Raw genomic sequence first — 19925 nt, 5'->3', positions numbered from 1 at the left:
AGCATAAGTCATAGATAGTCACACTGAATTTGGGTGCTCAGATGCGGCCCCTGGTGGCATCAGGGGTGAACTCCCTTGTCGCTTGATTCATAGTTTGTAGGGGGGAAAAGCTCAATGAGGTCTGAGAAAAAAACCCTATAGCCAGGAAGAAATCTCAGGCAGAGACCAGCGGCCACCTAGGGGAGCCACCTGCCAGGGCTGGTTGTGAACAGTAAGGACGCTGCGGCAGCTGGGACGCTGTGATTCCTTGGCAGTTAGGAGTGGGCAAGAGTGGGTCTTCAGCTGCTTCTTGAAGGAGTCGACGGAGCTGGCTGATCGAATCTCGATGGGGAGGGCATTCCATCTCTTGGGCGCATAGCACACGAACGCGGCGTCGCCAATCTTTTTTTGCGGGGGGTGGGAGTCCTTAGCAGCTTGGCATCAGTGGACCTGAGAGCTCGAGCAGGGGCATAAAAAGAGAGCATGTCAGAGATGTAACTGGGGGCAAGTCCATTTAATGCTTTAAATACCGTCAGCAGAATCTTAAAGTCAATTCTGTATGAGACAGGCATCCAGTGCAGGTCTGCCAAGACAGGAGTTGGGCGTAAACCGGTTGGCTTTTTTGAGTGCTTGTCCACAACTTTTAAAAAGGAAAGGGAAATCTTACACATTGGGGCATTAATAAAATTGAGCTGAAAACAAGAAATGACTGTATAACATCAATGACCAAATGGTTCAAAGTTATTGTGACTGATGACAATCTACTACAGAAAAATCATGAATTTTTTCAACCATGATGCTTCAAATCTGTTGGCCCTGTAAAATGAGTAGGCCTATTTCCCCTTGTAAAAGAGTGAAAGTTACTTTTAAATAGGAAGTTGGTTAACATCTGGTTCTCAAATTGTGGTGGGATGTTTTTCGATTCATGCTGTGGTAAAACATGGTGTGATCTGTGATGATTTGTGATTAGAATTAATTTTCCTATTTGTTTTTTTTCCTTTACAGAACTAAAGCCACAAGAAAAACACTGGACACTGAGGAAGTTATCGCAATCAAGCCAAAAAGCCATCCATCCATACATGCAATCGCTGAAACCACTTTCATGATAGTGGATCGACACTGGTGTGGCAGAAACCAAAACAAGAAGGAGAAGCAAGCCTCCATTCACCACAAACATAAAATGGGACAAGGAATGGCATGGGGTGGCCTCAATCTTGCCGGGGGGTAATTCCAAGATCCTGGCTCAGTAGTAAACCAGGTTTAGTTAAACCTTGAGGTCGTGGGAAATCTTCTAATAGAAGAGTCTAGAATACTTTTTTAATATGATGTCTGTGGGCTGTCTATTAGCAGGTTTACCACCTCCCGTAGCTGAGTCAGGTTGATCACTTAACCATGTTCTTGGAATACTCCAGAAAGACTGTTTGTTTTTGCTGTTGCTGTTGCTGTTGTTGTTGTTGTTGTCAATGTTCTATTTTTTCTCGTCACATTGATCTCCAACCTTGTGGTTTATTGTATGATCGATCACGTAGCTGAAGTCTGTTGGGGACTGGAGCCTTCAGAGAAACACATTCAGGTGTTTCACAGCACAAAACATGTGGGCTGGGGGGGAAAATCCCAGATACTTGTTCAAAAACTGCAAGAAGCACAAAAAACATATAATTGGAATAAAACAGATGTAACCAAAACTTGCATTTTATATATTACTGTCCACAAAAAAACAACAAAAAACAAAACAAATCTAATGTTCAAAAATGCTTTTATTGTATTACATTGTTATTGGAGTCCGAAGGAAAACACAATTTGGAGCTTTCTACTTCTACCTATGTGTATTGTCTAACGAGTGAATATGTTTGATAATAATGAGGACCACCATTTTTTTTGTTTTCGCTTAATGGCTTATGTACAACTTTTCAAATGCCTTTTTTGGGGGGTGGGCGTGAAGAGAGAAGGGGTATTTGTCCAGCTATGTCTTTGTCTGTTACAAAGAGGGTTTTTATGCAAATTTAAAAGATGTCATTGGCAGACATTGCAAGAGGGCCTTGGAGTTTGTCTGTGACTTGAATGAAAAAACAAAATCCAAAAAAATGTTACAAGAAAAGACTGCAGAACCCTGCAGGGAAAAGGACAAGGCAGTTTAGTAGGCTATACGTACAGTTGCTGTGTTGTACCACAACATACAGAGTATGATATAGCCCAGTAGACACACACACACACACACGCACACACACACACACGCACATGACCATCGGACTTCCTAGCTTGATGAAGCTTCAATTAAATTAATCAAATGCCTCCCCACCCATCATCATTAGACCGTCTGTGCGCAATGCCAGTTTTTACCTGATTGCAACATTAGACCTTCTAGAGTATGCAGTATAAAGTTCACATAGCCTGCTATCTCATAGGTCAAGAGGAAGAATCCCTTATTAACCCCTGTTTTCCCTGCAGGGTTTTGCATGGTACTGTCCATGGAGGATAGTCATTTCTACACTGTTTTCAGCTACTCTTACAGGGGGACATGTCTTTCTCTCTGTTGTTAGGACATACAAACATTCTCAACTGCTACTGTAGATTATGATCTTATATTGTAAATATCAAAATCGAATAAAGAGCTTGATTTATATTTTAAAACCATTCTGTGGTGTTTTTTATGGTTGAAGGCTTGGAGTTGACAACATAAACTGTAAATTTACTTAGAGAGACATGTATTTGTGAGGGGTGGGATATCACTGGGGAAATTTGGATCAGTTGAAATATTGCACTTAAAACCCAGTTTTCATTTTGAATATGAAGAGAGAATAAAATAAACAACGTGTGGTTTAAAAGGCAAAGGGTAAGGGCCTCTTCTAACAACAATATTAAGCCCATTGCAGTCACAGTCTGCATCATACAAAGTTATTGTTTGGTTATTTGGAAACATTGCTTGTTGGCAAAGTCATATCGCCATATTCCCTTTATTCGTTTTAAGGCTACTTCTTATTACTGTGAATCTGAATATTCATTTATCAGGATGAGTCTATCCTGGTGTGCACCTGTCTTAACCCTCCATGTGCATGTTGCCCAGCAGAGGGCGGTCACAGTACGTGGGAATGTGGAGTCAGGCTTGGGGTGCCCATGCGCCTTTTGGTGCGCAAATTTGGGGGATAGAGCGGTATTAAATAATTGTTGTCGGTGTTATTTTCACCCTCAGCCCCACAAAAGTTTGTCGGCCTATAAACTATTAATTATCGCATACCATTCATCCATGGCAAAACTGTTGGATCAAGTTGTTTTATTTTTCAATTCAATTAGGCTAGGGTAAATACATCCATATTAGACTGTTGTCTACTAAGCGCATTGCTGTGGCCTACTGAATATAGGCTACAAAAACATTATGTTCCCTTTGAAGCCCGTGCTATTGTATGAACTTGCGGCATTCTTACCAGACACGTAGCCACTTCTGGGTCTACTTCAGATCACGTCTTTTGTTTTCGCTTTCTCTTGTCTTTGTTGCTCAATATACATGCGGCTGTGATGATCACCCGGGAGGGTCTTAAGCAATAAAGGGACGAAACCATGTAGTTTTCTCATATTAGACGATCACTCGGACCGACTTCTGGATAGTGTTACGTCGCGCCTCAGGTGTTGCAGGTTTCCCTAAATGCTGGTGTCAAGTTCCCAAGTTCCGGGTGTTTGGGAAAAGGCGTTTTCCTCTCAACTGTAATCTTCTCTGAGACACTGGAATTATGAGTGTCGTTGTGGAATTACAGCCCACCGATAACAATAATATTTCGGACGAAACAGACGACAAGACAACGGTAAGATCAAGTTTAAACATTTCATTCATTCGACATGTCATCGCCTTTATTTACAGCACTTTCCTGTCATACCTGTACGTACTTTCGTTAGTTGTCGTTTTATTGCACTTCTCTCTGCCTTTGCGCAGCCAGTGGGACGTCCGGCAACTTCACATTTGGCACTAAACGTTAAAAAGTCATATTTCATTCAGTGACCTGGAATCTCGTGTTCGGATGTGCCACTTGGCGAATAAGGGAATTTGGCAAATGAATGTTGACAACATGTTATCAACTGCATTGCAATGACTGTCGCAGGCCAGTATCTGGTTGAGTTAAGCTTTAGGGCACTGTATGCATACCACATGGAATTATATAATACCATTTGCAACAAAGTTAAAGTTTTAAATTAAGTCCCAGTTAAGTCTAAACAGGAGATAACATGAAGGACATTCCCCATGGCCACAGACAGTGACTGTAGCCTACATTAAGTGTTAACTATAGCCCTATTTCAGAAGAGCAGATGTGTACATGAGGTGGACACAGGTGATAACTGCGATTGCCTGCAGTGCTTATCAGTTGAAATGTGTTTATATATTTAGGCAGATGTGTTTATTTGTTTCTAAATTTTAAAAAGTGTTATCCTGTCTGCAGCCTATCCTATAATACACAGTAGGCTGAAGTAGTGAAATAGTTATGGCCTGCTCATGTGCCAGTTGTTTTTGTCTCCAGATTTTGCATAGTTTTGAATAAGAAATAAAATCATTGTGAATTCTAGGTGGCTTCGGGGAACGGAGGCTATTCAAGCCACAATGCAGCTGCAATACCTGAGGATGCCCCTTTCCTGTCAGAAATCGAACCGGTAAGTCTGCATAGTGGTGTATTGGATTGACAGCTGACATCTGTCCCTGACAATATGCATCCAGTATTATACATATTCACGTTGAGATTTATCCATAGACTTTTCCAGATCATGCCAAAAAGGGGTAAAAAGAGAATCTGAGACTTGGACAAAATAATGCGGACATAGCCACTTTCCTTTAAACACACAAACATTGAGAGTTATTTATAGGTCCTTACATAATCGGTCAGTCTGGTCTACCCTGCTCTTTCAAATTCACACAAGTCTCAACAAACTCCAGCAATTAACATAACTGACAAGATCCACTGTTGTGTGTGTGTTTGTGTGTGTGTATGTGTGTGTGTGTGTGTGTGTGTGTGTGTGTGTGTGTGTGTGTGTGTGTGTGTGTGTGTGTGTGTGTGTGTGCGCGTGTGCGCGCGCGCGTGTGGACGTGTGGACGTGTGTGCGTGTGGACGTGTGTGTGTGTGGACGTGTGTGTGTGTTGGTGTGTGTGCGTGTGTGTGCGTGTGTGTGCGTGTGTGTGTGTGTGTGTGTGTGTGTGTGTGTGTGTGTGTGTGTGTGTGTGTGTGTGTGTGTGTGTGTGTGTGTGTGTGTGTTGGGGTTTGTTTGACTTTGTTTGGATCTAGTGTGTGAATGATGTCCACCCATTCATGGTCTGGTTCCCATGATGTGACATTCCATGCTGAGTGTCTGCAGAAAATGATAGAAGCAGTCTCTCTCTCTCTCTCTCTCTCTCTCTCTCTCTCTCTCTCTCTCTCTCTCTCTCTCTCTCTCTCTCTCTCTCTCTCTCTTGCTCTCATGGCCTGTTGCTAGACTAGACTGCTAGACAAGAACGGTGGCAGTGTGAAGTCACATGTTGCGTCAGGTTAATGGTCAACCCATTACACTCGTGCTCTTGGTTGCAAAGCTCGCAGAGTTTGTTGACTTGTGATATGACCACTGTGGTCACACCACGCTTCTACTAGCTGCTACACTCATCTCTTTAAACATAAAGCAAAAAGTGTGTCGTCTACAAACTTAACTGAAAGAAAAAGTCTGAAGATTTTTTACAGCTTGTGTTGAATGCTGGTCAAGTGTATAGTTTTTACACTAATGGTGTGGAGAAACATAATGCTTTCCATTGAAGCATGTGTTTATGAATGCACATCAGACAATAATAGTGATGTTTATCACGTTGAGACACGGCATTATACATTTGCTGTTACCAGAATGGCAATGACCAGGTCGTAGTGCCTTGCTTAAGAGACAGTGTTATATCATAATACTTGTAGGTAAACTTTTCAATGACTATTTCAGCAGTGCATTATGGGGCAACACTTACACTTCCCTTTAACCATTAAAAACAGCACAAACGAACATAACTGAAAGAAAAGCTCATACTAAAGATGTTGTTAGACTTATGTCGAAGGGCTGGCGAAACCGTACCATGTGCCATATCAGTGTCAATGGTATTGGGAAACAGCATGCATTCCATTGCAGCAGACGGCGTGTTTGTGAGAAGCCCGTACTGTAAGGCAGTCACTTGTGTTTATATTTATGATGACTTTAAAAAAAAGTGCAAAGCGAAGGAGGTCAGAGATCCTGTGTGAACTAAACAGGTTCTGCCACTCTGCCACATGACACATTTTAACATCGCAAAGAGCTGAGGGTGTGTGAAATGAAATGTAAATGAAAAAAAGACAAACAGCTGTTAGGGATGGTGGTAGCCAGGCAAGCGTGACCCATGCCCCATGTACACAGTAATAAGTATTAGTTCAACACTTAGAGAGTCAATTTAACATTTCCTAGAGAGTATTTAGTTTCAGTTGGCTCGTTGCACTTAAAAAGTCAACTTGAAGCTGCCCCTCCCTGAGGGCTCTACGGTATGTCCTCATGCCAGGTCAAGATATTGTTTCAAGCTCATCCGCAGTACGTGGAGGATGTGTTGTATGTCTGTTTTACAGATGGGCCAAATGGATGAATGGGGAATGGCCTTGGTTGTTGGCACCCCTGGCTGTTGTAGGAGAAAGCAGCAGAGTGCTGGTTGCTTGTAGTTTAGGAAGTGTGTGTGCATGTGTGTGAGCGCGTGTGTGGGTGCAATTGTGTGTGTGTGTTCGTGCGTGCGTGCGTGTGTGCATGCGTGCGTGCATGCGTGCGTGTGTGCGGTGTGGGTGTGTGCGTGACGTGTTCAGGTGCACGTGCATGTGTGCTTGTCTGTGTCTGTGTGTGTTTCGTGAGGGATGCACCATGACGAGCACAAACTGCCTCGTTGTCCTTCCTGTTAGGCAGTTGAAGTGAGGCCAGAGTCCTCTGAAGCCCTCAGCTCTATCTCCTCAACAACTGCAGCAATACAGCAATTCAGAACTGAGTTTTTCCTGCTACTATGCTCATGCTCCTACAATATACAATGCTCTCCTGCTACTACAATAAACACACAAAGTCCTAGATTCATTCGCAATGGTCTTCAATTTGCCACCAGGGTCTTTCAAACTACACAGTAAAAAAAGAACTGTTGTTTTTACGGTAAACTGCTGGCAGCAGTGGTTGCCAAAGTCTACCCTTAAATAAATAACGGTTTATTTCCTTTTTACATTTTACGGTAAAATTATGGCAGCAGTGGTTGCCAAAGCCTACCGTTAAATAAATAACGGTTTATTTCATTTTTACATTTTACGGTAAAATTATGGCAGCAGTGGTTGGATGGATTATATTCAGGTGAGTTCAATTATAGAGTTACAATCAGACAACTGATTGGACTGATTATACTCAGGTGAGTCCAATTATAGAGTTGCAATCACAGACAACTGATTGGACAGATTCTACTCACTGGAGTCCGATAAACATCAACCTAATTAGATACCTAAATAAATGAACCAATTGCCAGATTGTCTAGTGCAGGGAGGTGGACCAGTCTAGTATCATCAATGAAGGGTATGCAAATGCATTCTTTATTTAAAAAAAGGCCTGAAAATAACCTTAAAGTGGTAGTTCGCTATTTTAGACATTAAGCCCTGTTTGTGTGACTTCTGGGGTGAAGTAGAGATGTTCTCATCACAATTTTGACATTTGGTGCTGAACGGAGCATTTGGGTATTCAAGACTGCAGCCCCCCCACCTTTACATTGACTCCAATGAAGCACTCAAGCAATCGATCATAAAATGGCATTAAACTTTCGTTTGCAGAGACATGAAACTCACAGAGTGGTCAGAGGTGGGCAGCGATACGTTGGCTCGAAAATCACCGCGAAATACGCTTCCAGAGAAGATATATTCATTATTGTCCGTCTTCATTGATTGTATTGGTTTGACTAGTATTACTCCGCGCGACCGGAAATGGGGGTGCGTTTGTTTACGTTACAATCTATGGTTTGTATGCAAGCTGTAGTTTTGTAGCCAGTCCCCGCTCAAAGATAGCCGTTCTACCTCGCTCCTTGATGTCTACTTAAACAACACACTATCGCTACCTACTGGCTGGATGTCTACTGCTATTCAACGGCGTCTGGGGAAAAATAGGTCCGCCAAATGCTAAACAACAGTTAGAAGGCATATTTCGCTGCAATTTTCGGGTCAATTTATCGCTGTCTACCACTGACCACACGGTGAGTTTCATGTCTTCTCAAACAAATGTTAAATGCCATTTTATAATCGATTGCTTGAGTGCTCTATTGAAGTCAATGTAAAGGTGGGGGGGCTGCAGTCTTGGATACCCAAATGCTCCGTTCAGCACCAAATGTCAAAATTGTGATGAGAACATCTCTACTTCACCCCAGAAGTCAAACAAACAGGGCTTAATGTCTAAAATAGCGAACTACCACTTTAAGGAAAATGAAGGCCAAAGCTAGCAGGGCAAGCAAGCTAACAAACAAGCTAGTTAGCAAGCCATGCAGCCACCCTTACAACGTGACCTGCTAGCCGGGCCGGCCAGGCCAGGCCAGGCCAGCCGGCCGGCCGGCCTTACAGCCAGCCAGCCACCTAGCTAGCTAGCAACTAGTGAGCAGTACAATGCAACAGTCCCTGTTAAAATACATGTTCAAGTGAACCATGTGACCCGAGTGATGAAGCATTTGGCAGGTGCAGGCAGTTAATCATTGCATGACAGCCCTTAGCACTCAGGTGAGGTCCGGAATTGATTGACAGATTGATTTGGATGGGTTAGAATGACAGTTTCAAATAGACTGGGCTACTTCTAAGAGACTGAATCAAGGGATTACTGTCCCAGGTAGACTTTTTCAGATTACTATGAAGATACAGATACACTGTGTAGTGTTGCTGCAACTCTTGATGTTTAGATTTTGGCTGAACACCAGTCTAACTCAGATCAATCTAACTCTGACAAATTTGCTGTGCACATATGTGTACACCAGTGAAAAATAAAGTCATGTACCGTTTCTTGACTACTTCATCTTCACTTAACGGTATTTTCCAATATTTTCTTTTCAGTGAACAGTTCAGTATTTTCTACATATTGACACCAGTGAAAAATAAAGTTATGTACCGTTTCTTGACTAGTTAATCTCACTTAACGGTATTTTCCAATATTTTAGTTTACAGAGAACAGTCCAGTATTTTCTACATATGACACTTGTCAAAAATAAAGTTATGTAGCGCTTTTTGACTCAATAGTAGCTTGCCGTATTTAGTACAGATATAAACTGTTTTACAATTTACGGTCATTGACTGTTGCAATTTGACAGTTTTTCGCCATAATTTCAACGGGCATTTTTTACAGTGTAGGTGAAACAGATTGTGAGGTACTTTCGGGTTGGTGAAACTGTGAATCAACTAGAAAGAATCCCAATTGTATGCCTCACCCCGCCCCCTCTCTTTATCTCCCATTGTCTTTCTTTATCTCACACTATTGATCTCTCTCTCTCTCTCTCTCTCTCTCTCTCTCTCTCTCTCTCTCTCTCTCTCTCTCTCTCTCTCTCTCTCTCTCTCTCTCTCTATCTCTCTCTCTCTCTCTCTCTCTCTCTCTCTCTCTCTCTCATACAGGTTCCTGTGGAGACTGGGGACATTCAGGTGACAGAGGTAAACAGAAAGACACTGCACTGACCAAACCTACTCTCTATCCACACTATCGGCATGCTATCACAGTTCCTCTAGTTATCTGCCTGAAAAACATCCAAGCAATTTGAAGTGGTCATAAAACACCTTGCGCATGTGTGGACCTCTGTCCATAAAGCCTTTAAGCCAAATAGTTACTCTGCCCCACAGAGAACTCAAGGTTACTAATAACCAGGCTCGGTGGTTTGTAAATCTTGTGGTTTCAGTGTGCCACAGCGGAAGTCGTTTCACAAATTGTTGTCATGTAAGCCAATGCACCTTGAGCAATTCTACAGTCTACTTCGATATACACTTACTCACCTGGCTCAACAAAGTAACACACTGAAGTGTATGGAGATGTCAACAATTTTTATACCATTGTGTGTTTATTTTATGACTTAAAGCAGTGTTTCCCAACCTTTTTTGTCCTGAGTACCCCCTAAGCCATTTTGTCATATGATGAGTACCCCCTCGCCCTCACACATGCTCTGTTCCTCTATCCCAAATGTGACTACACTCAGTATATTTGCTATTATTACATTTTTCCGCGTACCCCCTGAGGTGTGCTCGCGTACCCCTAGTGGTACACGTACCCCTGGTTGGGAAACACTGACTTAAAGCATCATGAAAGCGCCAGCTAAGTGTAATATAAAAGTAGGAACTACAGATGATTAATAATGGGCAGGGTGATCATAGGGTAAACTCATTTATGTGTCAGACAGTACAGCACAGTGCAATTTTAAAAAAAGTGAAGGGAAACTTGTTTCCTCCTTGAACTTCTTGTAAATGGCCGCCCCACACGTTGCCCACAGGAGCTATGCCGGAAGGTCATGGCAGAGGTCGTGGCGAACGGCACTATTTCGCAAACCACCTCACACCATGTTCCTCCTCCTGCCTGGAAAAAGTGAGAAGTTGCCATCAATATCATCACGCATCACACATCTGCAATCAATCAACCCCCACATTATGGCCTCCACAGTTATTGGCACCAGTGTTAAAACATGACTGAATGAAGCAGTAAACAAGAGTAAGAGATGGCATGGCAACCTTCCCCCTGGACAATGCTAGATGAAAATGCTGTTCTTATTTCGGCGGCACCCACTGGCAACACAAAACACAGAGCGCAGACACAATTTCACAATTTCCCTTTCACGCCACCACACTACACCCTACCCTTCCACACACAATGGCCATAAACCGCCGTCATGCCAAATATCTAGTGAGTCATTGAACTTCTTAACTGTGCCATTTAGAGAGGTCATAAAATAGGTTGTTTATCCTGTCTATGTATCTCTGTGACCTATTCAAAGTGACACAACACATCAGGCTTGGTGGTTTGTTAAGCTTGCGGTTTCAGTTTGGCACAATGTAGGCTACTCGTTTATGTGAGCCAATACACCTTTCACTTTTCTACAGTGTACTACGCATGCTCTAGTTTATCTGACTCAAGACAGTACTAACACCCAGTGAAGTGTGTGGAAATGTCCTTAACATGTTAAGGATGTTTACACAAGTCAGGTGGCTCATTTGTTTAATCTATTTGGTTCACATTGTATGGTGTCCTTGTCTGACACGGTTAGTATGCTGAGCAGTGTCTGATTAAGATTGTCAGGGGCCCCTAGGCAACAGCTTGCTGTAGGCCCCCCATGGGATGGAAATTCTACAACAAAACTACATCGACGGCATCATAATTCTAACCCAAGAATAAAGGATATTTGCCAACTAGTGGAGAGGGGTATTAACTAAATTTCACAATCCATGAAATATGATAGATACATTTATTTGATACAGTGTATTATCACAATTATGCTATTTTTCAAATCCATTTGGTTTATTGATGGGTCCCTGGCAGTTGGGGGCCCCTAGGCTGCAGCCATATCTAGCCTGTGCATTAATCCAGCCTTAAAGGTGAGTATGTCTGACATGGTTCATATAGTGAGCGTGTCTGACATGGTTCATATGCTGAGTTTGTCTTGTGTTTCAGCGTGACAGTGCTCTTGAAAAAGTGAAGAAGCGGTTCAACACTAAAGTGTGGAAAGAACTGGAACTATGGAAGGTCCTCCTCATCCTCCTGGGCGTCTTCATCCTCGTTATAATCCTTTCCATCTATCTCAGCACAGGTGCTGTTTTGGAGTACTGTGTTTGTTTGTTTTGTTGTTGTTGTTGAGTTTTTTTTTTTTTTTGGGGGGGGGGTAATTTTACTGCCTTTATTATGACAGGATAGTGAAGATGTGACAGGAAATTGGTGGGGCAAAGAGATTGGGTAGGAGTGCAAAACGGGAGTAGCAATATTTTAATGACCATGTAGAAGTGCTTATGGTCTTTGTGTACATAAAATTGCCATGTCCTTTCTGTTAACTTGCTTGTAAATCGTAATCATAATGTAGTAAGTGAGTTATTATCCTGTATGCTTATTACAGTGATCTACAGTGATCCGGATGAGAAGTTTGATGTGAGTTCTTTCGTGGTGCTGCGCGTCTTCAGTGGAAGTGTGAGCATGGTCAACCAGAACTTCACCAAGGACAACGCCACTCTCCACGAGCATGCCATACGCCTGCAAAACAAGGTACTGTATGTTGCCAGGCCCGGGTCAAGGTAATCTGAAAGCCCCCCCCAGTACAATGTAATGGGGACATTCCGGGACCCAATTCCCCTTGAGCCTGGGGCTCGATTGCTATGCAGTCCTATGATCTCTTTTCACATTAGCATGCTCACATATCCACTATTATGCAGCCACTTCACAATGCATTTGTGCAATCGCCTGTAGTATAACTGCACTGTATACATGGGTTCTAAATTTTTGTTTTCTCCTGACTGCGCGAAACTAGCTGCGCACAAATCAAACCTCTTATTGTAGATAGTACTGATGGTAGGTAGTACACTGGTTAAGTGTAATCACAAACAGTAGAAGTACAATACAATTAAACTGTTAAATAGTAGGTCTTAGTGTGTGTGTGCGTGTGTATGTGTGTGTGTGGGAGGGGGTGTCCTTATTGATAGGGGTCTGTGCAATATGGTTGCATGCAATATATTTGGTTGCAGTATCCTGGACGAATGTTGTGATGATTGGCCAACAACAGCTGTCTGTTTACATGTTTCCTTGTTTAGTGTACATGTTATTATCTGTCTGACTACTGTACTGTACTGTTTTTCTTTTTGGTATTATATCACACGCTCATGCCCGAGCAAAATATCTCTCTTGTAGAGACAATAAAGGATTATCTTATCTTATCTTATCTTAATACAATACTTTAATTTTCTGAGCAACTGCATCGTGATTGTGTGGATATTTTAGGCAGAGTCCATTTCCGCTATCATTTAAGCCTCTCCTTGAATTCCTTTCCTCCATTTCTGTCCTCCCTGTGTGTTGCCATTGGACCAGCTTCTTCAGTGGGACTATGAACTGTTTGCTGGCGCACCATCATGTTTGGCACGGCAAGCTGTTTTTACAGTTGTTTTAGAGATTTTTGACCAAATTAGATAAATGGTGGAGACTCATTGAACAACTTATAATGGTGGGGTCATGGAGTCATATACTGTATAGTCATACACAATTCATCACATTAATAATTACTCTTTCACATACTGTAATTAGATGTCTATTAATTTTGAAACATCTGACACCTTGTCTTATCCACATTTCAGACGGTCATCACCCTCTGTTTTTTTTTATTAGAGAGCAGTAAATATTCGTTCTGTGAATATTCGTTGTATTGAATGCCTGAGAGTATGAATGGTGTCAAGGTCTAAATAAAGCTGCCTATGTTAAGATGCTATATTTTTAGAAGGCCTCCGGTGCCGAGGTTGGGGAATCTAAGAAAAGAGGGAAGATAGGGGAAGAAAAGGAGGAAAAGCAGTTCACCCGCTACAGTTCCCATGAAGCTCCTCTCACATTCTCACATGAGTGTGTGCCATCGTCTGTACAAAGTCAGAAACTTCCTTCTAGGAATTTGACGCCTTGTGAACATTCTGTGTGTGTGTGTGTGTCTGTCTGTCTGTCTGTCTGTCTGTCTGTCTGTCTGTCTGTCTGTCTGTGTGTGTGTGTGTGTGTGTGTGTGTGTGTGTGTGTGTCTGTGTCTGTGTGTGTGTCTGTCTCTCTGTGTGTGTGTGTGTGTGTGTGTGTGTGTGTGTGTGTGTGTGTGTGTGTGTGTGTGTGTGTGTGTGTGTGTGTGTGTGTGTGTGTGTGTGTGTGTGTGTGTGTGTGTGTGTTTGGTTTCTCATGTGGAATTGGAATTCCCCTGGCAATGTTTCTGCTGTTCAAGGTGTTTCAGAACAAAGGAAAATGGTGGTAATTTTTTTCTCTTTCTCTTATAATTTCTTAATTGTGTTTATCTTTCCTTTAGCTAAATCAAGTCTACACCTCCTCCCATGCTCTCGCTCGGTACTTCAATACCAGCCGGGTCAAAACATTAAGGTGAGATGGCAACACAAATATACGCAGTAAACTCAGTGTATGCGGTCCAGAAATATCATGTAACATTTACCATAACACAAGTGTACCTACCTCCTACAACCCCTTTTGTTTCTTTCATTCTGTTCTCTCTCTCTCTCTCTCTCTCTCTCTCTCTCTCTCTCTCTCTCTCTCTCTCTCTCTCTCTCTCTCTCTCTCTCTCTCTCTCTCTCTCTCTCTCTCTCTCTCTCTCTCTCTCTCTCTCTCTCTCTCTCTCTCACTCTCTCACACACACACACACACACACACCCCGGCCGCTACATAATTCTGTACACTCACACACATACAGATGACCAACCATAAACTCTGTGGAACAGATTCCTCTTTCTGTATTTCTTCCATCCACTGCTCTCCTCTTTACTGTCATACAATGTTAACCCGCTGAAGTCTTTCACCAATACATGCACAGTCAAATGTATGTATTTCTATATGATAAATATTTCAATTCGTACACACACAAAGACAAACCTAAATGTGAACACATACAAAGTCATATGTACTGAAGGATCAACACATATCGTCCTGCATGTAAATATGTAAATGCATCCACTATTTCCACATGCATGCACACACTTACATACACACTCTTACACACACACACACATCTCTTATTTTTTAAGTTTGGTTTTTTTAGCCTTTATTTGCATCGTCCCTTGTTAACTCCTGCTCTCTGAAACCCCTCCGCCTTCACAGGCCCGGCAGCCTCATCATAGACTTCTGCCTGCAGTTCCGCATGCCGCTGGACTCAGATCAGCTGGTGCGCTACACCCTGAGTTCAGAGATGGTGTCCAACGTCCTGAGGCAGCACCTTTACGAAGAGGACATGGACTCGGAAGCAGACGACCCACAACGCGTACTGCCCACCTCCGTCACAATACAGGGTGAGAGAGAGAGAGAGAGAGAGAGAGAGAGAGAGAGAGAGAGAGAGAGAGAGAGAGAGAGAGAGAGAGAGAGGGAGAGAGAAATTCATGAGAAATGGGGAATTCATGGGGAATATGGGAAAGTACCCATATCCCCACAAGGTAGTAATACAGTAATACAGTTTCATTTTATAATGTGATGGTTCACACAGTTCCTTACCCTCATCTCCAAAGAGGAAATGGCTGATAGGCAACTTGTTGTCTTGTTATCCTGTTGTCTGGCTCAGGGGGCCATGAAGTAATCTGCCCCAGTCAGTGGCTTCTACCACAATGCAACTGATGTATAGATTTTTATGTGACAAGCACAAAGTGAAGGGAGTTAGCGCCAGAGCTGGGGCCTATACTACAAAGCTGGTTCAGGATAAGTTAAGGTGAAGTTAAGAGGTAAATCATCTATTACATCATCTATCATCTAAGAACTTTTCTTAAAAAATGAGGACTCCAGGCTCTTCTATTAGATGATTTACCTCTTAACTTAACCTTAACTTATCCTGAAGCAGCTTTGTAGTATAGGCCCCTTATGTTTTGAGGATGTGACGTCCTACGGCTTGTGCATAGATGTGGCCCGTATTACATTACATTACATTACATTACATTGCATTTGGCAGACGCTTTATAACCAAAGCGACTTTCAAAAGAGGACATAATCAAGCCAACATCACAAGCAAATACAAAGTGCACAGGAGATATACAGAACAACAAGTGCAGTTGCAAAGAGGGGTTAGTTTTTTTTTTTTTGTTTAAATATAAAGAGTAAATAAGGAGTACACACAGACACAAACACACACTCACAAACTAAACTAAACTAAACTAAACATCATGTCAGGAGTCTGCCCTGGGGCAAGGCCAGTTCAAGCATTAGTCTAGTAGATTCTCTCGAAAGAGGAATGTCTTTAGTTGTTTCTTGAAAGCTGCAAGAGATGTGCTCAGTCTTGCTGCCTCTGGGAGACTGTTCCACCACTTGGGTACCACAACGGAGAACAATCTTGACTGGATGGCAGAGCCAGACGGCTTGTGCTGGATGAGCGCAGTTCTCTTCCAGTAACATAAGGCGTTAGTAGGTCCTTCAGATAAGCTGGGGCCGTTCCTGTGATGGTTTTGTAGGCAAGGGTCAGTGCCTTGTGCTTGATCCGGGCGGCGATCGGTAACCAGTGCAACTCAATAAATAGAGGAGTAACATGGGTCCTTTTGGGTTGATTGAAAATCAACCGTGCCGCCGCATTCTGGATCATCTGCAGAGGCTTTAGCGCACAAGCAGGTAGACCTGTCATGAGTGAGTTGCAGTAGTCAACTCGGGACAGGACCGTGGCCTGGACCAGTCGTTGGGTAGAATATTGTGTCAGCACAGGTCTGATATTCCGTATTATGTGCATTATGTGCAATTAACTTTTCTGTCTTCATTTGAGTCTGTGTGGTTTATTGGCCGGAAATTATGGCGCCTAGTTTACACGGCTGTTGTTACACATTTCCATGCGTGGACAAAATAATGTAAAACTCATCTTTATTTAGCCATGTTTTGTTGATGTGTTTCTGTTTCAGATGGGGGCGCCACGTGCACGACTTGATGCAGCCTGAGGCCATGGCAGGCAGCGTATTAGGAACCAGCCTTTCTCAAGTTCCCCTTGCTGTGGTGGCAGAGGCAGTGTGTGATGGATAGGTGTGTGTGTGTGTGTGTGTGTGTGTGTGTGTGTGTGTGTGTGTGTGTGTGTGTGTGTGTGTGTGTGTGTGTGTGTGTGTGTGTGTGTGTGTGTGTGTGTGTGTGTGTGTGTGTGTGTGTGTGTGTGTGTCACACACTGATAACAACCACTGTCACTATGTATGGCTGTGTCTGTGAACTATATGGATTATGCATGAGGATCTGCAAACAGTCGCGCACAAAGCAAACACATGCACTCCAGAACATGCCCAAACTGACTTCACCTCACAGCCTTACCTTATTCTCTCTCTCTCTCTCTCTCTCTCTCTCTCTCTCTCTCTCTCTCTCTCTCTCTCTCTCTCTCTCTCTCTCTCTCTCTCTCTCTCTCTCTCTCTCTCTCTCTCTCTCTCTCTCTCTCCCTCTCTCTCCTGCTTTCTCTTATTCTCTCTGTTCATTTCTGCGTCTCTCTCACTGACCTACAGTATCTCAGTATACTGTACCTCTCCCCCTCTCTCTTTCTATCCCTCTCTCCGTCTATCCCTCTTTCTTTTGTCCTGCATTCCCTGAGATTATCAGTGCCCTCCAGACGTCTGTGTGGGAATATGTCGATAGCATTGTGTCAACACAGGTGCTGGATAGAGAATGTATTTTGATAAGCCAGCGCTGAATTTCTCTTCACTGAACTATGAAGCTCTGGTGGAGTGGGGCTCGGCTCAGAATGTTTTGATACCCATGTGGCCATGGCAACCCAGCTGGACTGACTTGGGAGAAGCACATGCCTTCTGGGGTCGCTATGTCAAAAGGTCAGCCACACACCCCACGCTTTTGGATTGGAAGATTTTATGCTGTAACATTGAATTACATGTGAGAAATATGGGAGTGAGATTTGATCATTTTAGTTTTTAATGTATTGTATTGTACAGAATTGTATTTTAATGTTTTTTTTCCATAGTGCATACAGCTATTTTTATACTCCCCCCAAACCCAAGTATTGTAGTACTGACATTGGCCACTAGGTGGTGTTTGGACTCCATTGGATATCTGTTTTGCCGCTGTAGGTAGCTGTGGAAATCCTTTGCTGTATGGCCAGGCAAAGCTGTGGGATTGACAGACTAAACAACCAAATGCTGATTTGTGAACCCTTGTGCGGTAAACTAATGTCCGTTTTAAAATGTTGGATGTATTAATGACATTACATTACTTTTCATTTATCTGGCGCTTTTATCCAAAGTGAATTACAGTTATTTACAGGGTAATGGTTACAGTCCCTGGAGCAATGTGGGGTTAGGCGCCTTGCTCAAGAGGACTTCAGCCATAGATGGAAAAAGTATGGGTAGGGTTCGAACTTGCAATCCTCTGATCTTTAAGACCACTTCTCTAACCATTAGGCCACAGCTGCCCAATTTTGTATTATAAGTGTAATAATGCCATTATGGTGTCTTTCACAGCATTCGAAAGAGGATTTTTAGACACATTGACCCTTGTGATTGATTTTTTTTAATGTGTGTGCAGGATCATTTGCCTGAATGTGAATGTGGAACAAATGTCATTTTGCACTGTGTGTTAAATTGTATTATTACATGCTACTTGAATGAAAGATATATTTACATTTAGATCTTAAGTAAATGAGACCTCTGTGGCTTTATGATGGTCAGCACGATTTTAATCCAACATCATTTGCTACAAACGCCTTACTGCCAATTGTGTCAGCTATGCTGTAATAATATTGCAGCACAACAGTTCAATTTGACAACTCTGCAGAAAAAATGCTTGTGTAACCAGACAAGACACATTGAAACACACTGAGAGTTCAAGGTTGCTCTGAACTCCCATGGTGTTATTTGTTATCATGCAGTAAAATGGCAAGTTGGTGTCACGGTAGGAAGGGCACAGCATTTAAATCAATTTCCAAAATGCTTTTTTAAAACGACATGTTCACATTTGTTTTAGTATTATTGTTGTTGAATGGGCCTGTTTTACATATGACATTACCTTTATGCGCATTTAGTGTGTGTTCTGTCTGTTTGGCCTATGTGTTTGATATTTGTTCCTTTGCTGGCTTCTAAAGCCTGAATCCAAACCGACCTGCAATAAATTGTGTATGTTTTTTTCTAATTGTGGTTTGTTATTTCTCAGTTTCCAACAGTTAGTAACACCTTTTATCTGAGCTTCAGCCAGTTAGTTACAGTTAGAGTGAACCCAGATCCTACTGTACAGCGTAGAATGGTCATAATCTGCTTTCTGACATGTTGGCCATCATAACTAATACAAATACAGATGGTATACAATAGCTGATGTAAATAAAATATATATCTGTATAAGTCTACAGGACTGGCTACTGCATATATCAGGCTATATGGAGGATGAGCAACTGTCTCCTGTAATCATGAAGAATACCATGGAACTATCACTTATTCTCTTGGAAAGGACTTCCCTCCTAAAGGAATCCTGACACACTTCCTGAATATCCACCTATCTGCAAGAGGCACCCTCCAAGGGTATTACTTACACCACGCCATTAGAGAGACGATGCCGTGCACACTAGGACCCCCGTTAATTGGTTCGTGTCAGTCAATCAGCTTCCTTGAATGGTGGTAATCCTTTACCAGTGAACAGGAGACGTGGATCAGGCCAGACATCGCAGGGGCAACTTAGCAGGGCCTGGCTGTGCGTAATGGTATCCATGACAGTGATCTGGTGTCATCATTTTCTTGGAAACCCATCATAGAAAAGCATGGGGCCTATAAATGACTCATTATCATCTTTTTCATGTCAGAATTGATGTTCTATTTTCCTACTCCCAATAGCGCACCAGTTACCTGGTATCAAATACTTGTGAGGTTACCCGATATCAGATACATGTGATTACTGCGTATCATGATTGGAGAGGCTATGTTGTGCATTTTATGAAAGATTGTTTCATATTATAAAACTCCCAAACATAAATACTTTATACAATTCATGGCAAAGCAACTTTGGAAATCACTGTATGTACATTCCCAGTGCAACACTTTATTTTAGGGATACATCTATTAGCACTAATACATACAATGTTAATGCCTGCATAAGTAACTTGTAAAGCATGTACTAAGCAAACGCTAAGGCCTACTAGGTCCTTACTCAGGTTAAATTGGTAATAAATCCCTTATTGTGCATGAACAAGACATTTGCAAATACATACCTAACAAATGTTTGATTTTGCTTTGTACATGCCTTATACGTTACTTATACTGGCAAATTGTATGTATAAGTGTTAATAGATGTATCCCTAAAATAAAGTGTTA

General features: G+C 42.3%; 2 protein-coding genes across 3 annotated transcripts in view; both read left to right on the top strand.

Annotated features, from left to right (window-relative positions):
* The window catches only part of zgc:153184 (uncharacterized protein LOC751652 homolog), a 64866-nt gene extending 62253 nt beyond the window's left edge, over nt 1-2613 (top strand). For both annotated transcript variants that reach the window (XM_063204791.1, XM_063204790.1), the window contains exon 7: nt 985-2613. In XM_063204791.1, coding sequence (XP_063060861.1) covers nt 985-990 — 6 coding nt within the window. In that variant the 3' untranslated portion in view covers nt 991-2613. The remainder of the gene's footprint in view (nt 1-984) is intronic.
* Nucleotides 2614-3457: 844 nt separating this feature from the next.
* LOC134454040 (TPA-induced transmembrane protein) lies at nt 3458-18756 on the top strand. The gene is made up of 8 exons (XM_063204792.1): nt 3458-3776; nt 4531-4614; nt 9585-9620; nt 11620-11755; nt 12056-12201; nt 13979-14049; nt 14779-14966; nt 16545-18756. Exons 1-8 carry the CDS (start codon nt 3705-3707, stop codon nt 16568-16570), a joined length of 759 nt encoding a protein of 252 aa, XP_063060862.1. The 5' UTR covers nt 3458-3704; the 3' UTR covers nt 16571-18756.
* Nucleotides 18757-19925: the final 1169 nt, after the last annotated feature.

The sequence above is a fragment of the Engraulis encrasicolus genome, chromosome 8 (assembly GCF_034702125.1).
Source record: "Engraulis encrasicolus isolate BLACKSEA-1 chromosome 8, IST_EnEncr_1.0, whole genome shotgun sequence".
NCBI classification, from domain to species: Eukaryota; Metazoa; Chordata; class Actinopteri; order Clupeiformes; family Engraulidae; genus Engraulis; species Engraulis encrasicolus.
Note: the sequence above shows the minus strand (reverse complement) of the source record. Positions and strands in the feature narration are given on the sequence as shown.

Excerpts from the sequence above, each read along its gene's own strand:
- LOC134454040 (XM_063204792.1), top strand. The coding sequence starts at position 3,705 with ATGAGTGTCGTTGTGGAATTACAGCCCACCGATAACAATAATATTTCG. Across the intron at positions 3,777-4,530 it reads AAACAGACGACAAGACAACG|GTGGCTTCGGGGAACGGAGG; the intron begins GTAAGATCAAGT and ends TGTGAATTCTAG. Across the intron at positions 4,615-9,584 it reads TCCTGTCAGAAATCGAACCG|GTTCCTGTGGAGACTGGGGA; the intron begins GTAAGTCTGCAT and ends TCTCTCATACAG.